This window comes from Pundamilia nyererei, unplaced genomic scaffold (genome assembly GCF_000239375.1).
Source record: "Pundamilia nyererei isolate P.nyererei 1_Seehausen unplaced genomic scaffold, PunNye1.0 scaffold00562, whole genome shotgun sequence".
In the NCBI taxonomy this organism is placed as follows: Eukaryota; Metazoa; Chordata; class Actinopteri; order Cichliformes; family Cichlidae; genus Pundamilia; species Pundamilia nyererei.
In genome coordinates, this window is record NW_005187963.1 from 130056 (window position 1) to 135029 (window position 4974).

Here is a 4974-nt window from a genome sequence, read left to right on the forward strand (position 1 = left end):
GTGTACCTCTGGTGCAAATTACTGACCTCTGTCATCATTTTAAGTGGGGGAACTTGCACAATCGGTGGCTGACTAAATACTTTTTTGCCCCACTGTATTTAGCGAGTTTTCAAACCTCCTTAGTAACTTTTTTCTAAAAAGCGACTAGCGACAAATCTGGCGACTTTTTCTGGTCTTATCGGGAGACTTATGACGACTTTTTGACGTGGAAGCAAGTATCGCTCTTACTGTCAGTGGGGCTCACAGGCGGCAGATAGTCCTCACGCAGAAGTCCACCCGAGCTGCTGTCAGAGCAGGAGATGGTCACACCTATAGGTCGAAACTGCAAATAAATCGCGCATGAGCGAAGCTCCTGCTCCTGCCCTGACTGCAATGCAGTCAGTTCTTGTTTTACTCTTACTTTTTGTGGATCACAAGGTTTAAAACAACTTAAAAACACACACAAACAAACAGTAACTCCGCCAGAGTGCCCATTTTGGGTCACTTTTGCCGGTCACAAGACTGGATAAAGGAAGTGGGTTGGAAATGTGACAAAAAAAACTAGAGAGCGAAAATTTCAGAAGAAATTTTAAGTGTGCCTATGCCGCTGCCAATGAGTGCAGTTTGCCATTCATACGGCTACAGGGAGCAAAACGCAGCAGAGCAGCTATTCTCCACCATGAACTACGGTAAAAACAAACACCGCTCGCTCCTCACAGATGACAGCTTACAGTCTTGCGTAAAGATGAAGTGACTTCGTACAGCCCCGATTTGCAGATGCTGTGCGCAGAGGTTCAGGAGCAGAAGTCCCATTGTACCACGGCAGACATGGCGATGTTTGCATGAACATGCTTTGTAGCATTTCTTTATTGACCCACACAGTCCGACACACCAACACAACAGCCGAGAGTCTCTAAGCCGGAGAGGCGTGATTGCAGATGCCACTCAGGTGGGTCCGCCTCCCCTGCAGCAGCACTGCAGACCACGCCCCGCCACACACATCAAACACGTAAAATAAATATTTATCAAGATATTTCGCAAATATTTATTTTTCATTTTTTAGCAGCATAGTGCTTTTTGCCAAATATTTTTAAAATTCAGGTCAAGGCGTTAATCATAGTAAACTGTATTTTGATCTCTCCTATATGCAGCGCAGCATACAGAGAGACGAGAGGACGAGGCTGCAGGTACATCACAGCCAAAAAACTAATAAATAGAAATAAAAGAAGTAAGAAAATAAATATATGCTTTAAGTCTCAGGGGATAAAGACAAGGCACAATTTAGAATTTACCATTTAAATTTGGAGTGGTTTAAAGTAAACAGTGTAGCAGATTGATTTTCTTGGGAGTAAAGAAATGTTTTGCATGCACCTTTGACTGACAATGATCTACAGTCAATTTCATACATTATTATAAAAACTTTGGTTAAAAGATCCACATAACTATTTAATAAAAGCTAGATATTTTAAATGAGAATAAGAAAGAAAATTATTTCTTTGCGCCCCCCTTTCCCTGTAAATGCCCTACCTGGCCCCCTGGCAAAGATTTTGCTAGACCCGCCCCTGCACAGTTACCAGCTGTCAGCTACTCAGAAAAGGATCCTGGTGTTATCTGTCTCTCAGAAACAGTTCATAACTTCCCTTCAACTCATTCATGTCACCTAAAAGGTAAACCTGTTTCTCCATCACCTGTTCAGCTCTGATGATTCAGTAAGGACATCTCCTGGTTTCATCTTCACGTTTCCCTCTCACTAGGATATCCAAACTGACATAATGTTCAACAGCTTTTACAGCTGTGGCTCCAGCCAACATCAGCTGATACTGGAAATTAATATCAAATAAATTCTAACAACAGCTGATCAAGCTTAAACGTGCTGCTGTTGTTTAGCGCGACATCCGCTGGTTTCCTCGTTCTGGCGCAAAGTGGGCGATAAATAAACAAGAAAGAAAAGCCGATCAGCTGATCATTGATCAGTTTCATGATTTTAGTAGCAACAGGCGAGAGAGGGGGAGAGAATGAGAGAAGAAGAGGCAGCTGTGCAGCAAAGACAGAGTAGACAGACAGAACCTGAAAATTGTGCTGAAAAGAGGTGAAAAAGTTAAAAATTGTGCTGAAAAGAGCAGAAGAGGCTGAAAATTGTGCTAAAAAGAGGTGATGCGTGCTATATCTTTTGGTGCACATAACTTTTATACTTTTTCAGATATTAAGCTTTTTATGTCATTTTTGGCCCATTTTACTGAATGGGACAACATTATCAGTGTGATCACCAGCTTTGCTTGCTGGGCTGAGCCATGTTTTTTCTCTGTACCCTCACCAATTTCACATCAAAACATAGGTATTTTCTATGGCTTTCAAAAAATGTCACTATCATTGTTGTGGGAGTTAGAGATTTTTGGAAAATCTCCTCAGAGCAACACAAAGTCTGAAAACTCTCCATAGAAACCCAATGGACACTTTGTTCAAAATCAGCGCTGGAATTCTCCAATGAGACACATTTTCTAATTGTCATGTCTCCTTAACAAAACGAAGTTAAGACATGAGGCTTGTGTCAATATATCTTCAGACACTCCTGACGCTCATGATTCAACAATTTTTTTCTTACCTATTACCGTTTGGCCATGAATTACATTTGTTTGAGGGTAGGAAATTTCTGCCCGTGGTATGGCAAAATGCCCATGTTACGAAACAGATAAAATAGAAAACTGCCACTCCTCCACCAAGAACCTCATCTTCAGCCAGCATTGCCTCACTCAAAAGGCGATGGAAAAAGGTGCTTCGACTTACGAAAATTTTGACTTACGAAAGACCCTCTGGAACAAATTAATTTTTTAAGTTGGGGTTCCACTGTATTTGTTTTAAATTATAGTATTTGTGCTAAATGGTAGTATTTGTCCTAAAACATAGTATTTCTGCCAAATCATAGTATTTCTGCAATGTTATAGTATTTGTGCTAAAGCATAGTATTTGTGACAAATCATAGTACTTCTGCTATGTTATAGTATTTCTGCTAAATAATAGTATTTCTGCTATTTTGTAGTACTTTTGATAAATAAAAATATTTATACACAGCATTCACACTGCATTTTCCAAGGAAATGCAACCTTTTCTAGTTATTATTTGGTATTAAAACTACTTTTAATTAGATTTGTGCTGTGTGTTTTATTATTAATGTATTTTATGTATTTCTGTTTTATATTACTTACTGTGAAGCACTTTGTGGTTTTTATCCTGTGAAAAGTGCTATATAAATAAATTGATTTGATTTGATTTTAGTGTGCATCAGCACCAGACCGACAGAGGGTGTGATGGAGTGACGGCAAGTCACAAGGAAAAGTGAGTGCTGGTGAGGCAGTGTGTGTTGAGCCCAGAAAAGGTAACCGTAGCTGGCTCCAGGTTGACTTCTTTCTGGCTAAGTCAAAGACACCTAAGCAACCAGAAGTAAAGGTAACTAGAGGCACTGGTGACAGCTGATATTGCTCTACCTCTGGAGTAGAATTCATTTGTGTTTACCAACAGCTAGAGTCATCAGAGCAAAAGACGACTAACAGGCCCGTTAAATCTTAGCAGTCTAATTATTCAGATAATAAACCAAAGGCAAGCAAAAAAATAAATAAATAAAACAGCTAGACAACAAATGGACAGCAGTCAACCAGATAGCACTGTGTACCAATAACATCAGAAGCACAGAAGTATATATGAGAGATTAGGCTGACATGAGAACTTACTGATTATGTTCCACTTGTAGCACCAGCTGGAGGTCACTGGACGAGAGCAAGATCTTTCCTCTGACTGGATATTCCCCCTGTAAGGTCATGATGAAAACTGGGTTAGCTCCAGATGCTTTGGCTTCTTTTCACTATGCAAAGCCATGCCTATTGGGTTAACTTGTGATTTTAAATATACTATGAATTAGAGGTAGATAAAGTGCTTGAAGTTTATAGTGGTCAGTATGATTACAATAGTGCTATATGAATGAAAAAACATCTCTGATTGCTAGAACATGTTAGTAGCCTTGCCGGTGCATTTTGTATGGCTTGGAGGCGAGAGAGATGATTTGTCCAAGCTGGTAAACAGGGCATTACAATAATCTAAACGCGATGACACAAATGCATGAACATTTTTTCCAGTTCAGCTGAGGAGACCATATATCTCCTCAGCTGACCTGGCATTTTCTCCATCTTCTTGGAACTATAGGCCTTTGGAGTTGATGCCGCAATGCATTGTGGGAGCGCGGCGCCATTTTCCGGGTCCACAATCAAAACAAACACACTGTGTTGGAACGACGAATACAAGAAAGAGAATCAACTATATAGAGACCAATTGCGTCCAGAGGTGAAGCGGCAGTACTTGCAGAAAATGTGGACCAGTATGAAATACGGCCGTGGAGTAGAAACCCTGAAGACCAACCGCTATTGACATAGCCTGACATATTTCCTACCTTGTCTGTGGAGTCAGCGTGTACAAGTCGTCATTCAAACAAAGGTAAGTCAGCTTGAGTACTGCGAGTGAAATGAATTTGATTTTCCCCCGAACATTCAAATTAGTGCAGCATAAATTCACTCATGAGGGGGAAATTACAGTGAGAACATGTGGAGGCTCTGTTAGATGGATGTAACATTGTCCTGGAGGATTTAGTTTTTCTTTATGGTTAAAGAAATGGCAATGATTTATTCATATTTATTATAAATAATTCTAATTATACATCTTGCTTCCATGTTTGTATCCTGTGTCACAAAAAATACATTTTATTTTAGTTTTATACATTGATTAATGACCTGCAGAATCTCCTTATCATATTAAGTGATTCATAATTGTCACTAGGGATGGGTACCGGTGTCCGGTGCCATGATGGCACCGGTTCTGACATAAACGGTAGTAACCAGACCGAAAAGCAGCGCACATTTCGGTGCTTTATTTCTGTGCTTTTCTTTCCTGAGCTGTGATACACTTTAGATTCTAGCCAATCATTTTACGTTTCCGAGGATAGTAGGCGGG

The 4974-nt window shown here is 40.1% G+C and overlaps 1 protein-coding gene across 1 annotated transcript in view; it reads right to left on the reverse strand.

Annotated features, from left to right (window-relative positions):
• The window catches only part of adam19a (ADAM metallopeptidase domain 19a), a 56378-nt gene extending 51571 nt beyond the window's left edge, over positions 1-4807 (reverse strand). Inside the window, exon 1 of the mRNA XM_005754420.1 lies at positions 3705-4807. Within this exon, the coding sequence (XP_005754477.1) occupies positions 3705-3793 (89 nt within the window). The 5' untranslated portion in view covers positions 3794-4807. The remainder of the gene's footprint in view (positions 1-3704) is intronic.
• Between the last annotated feature and the right edge of the window lie 167 nt (positions 4808-4974).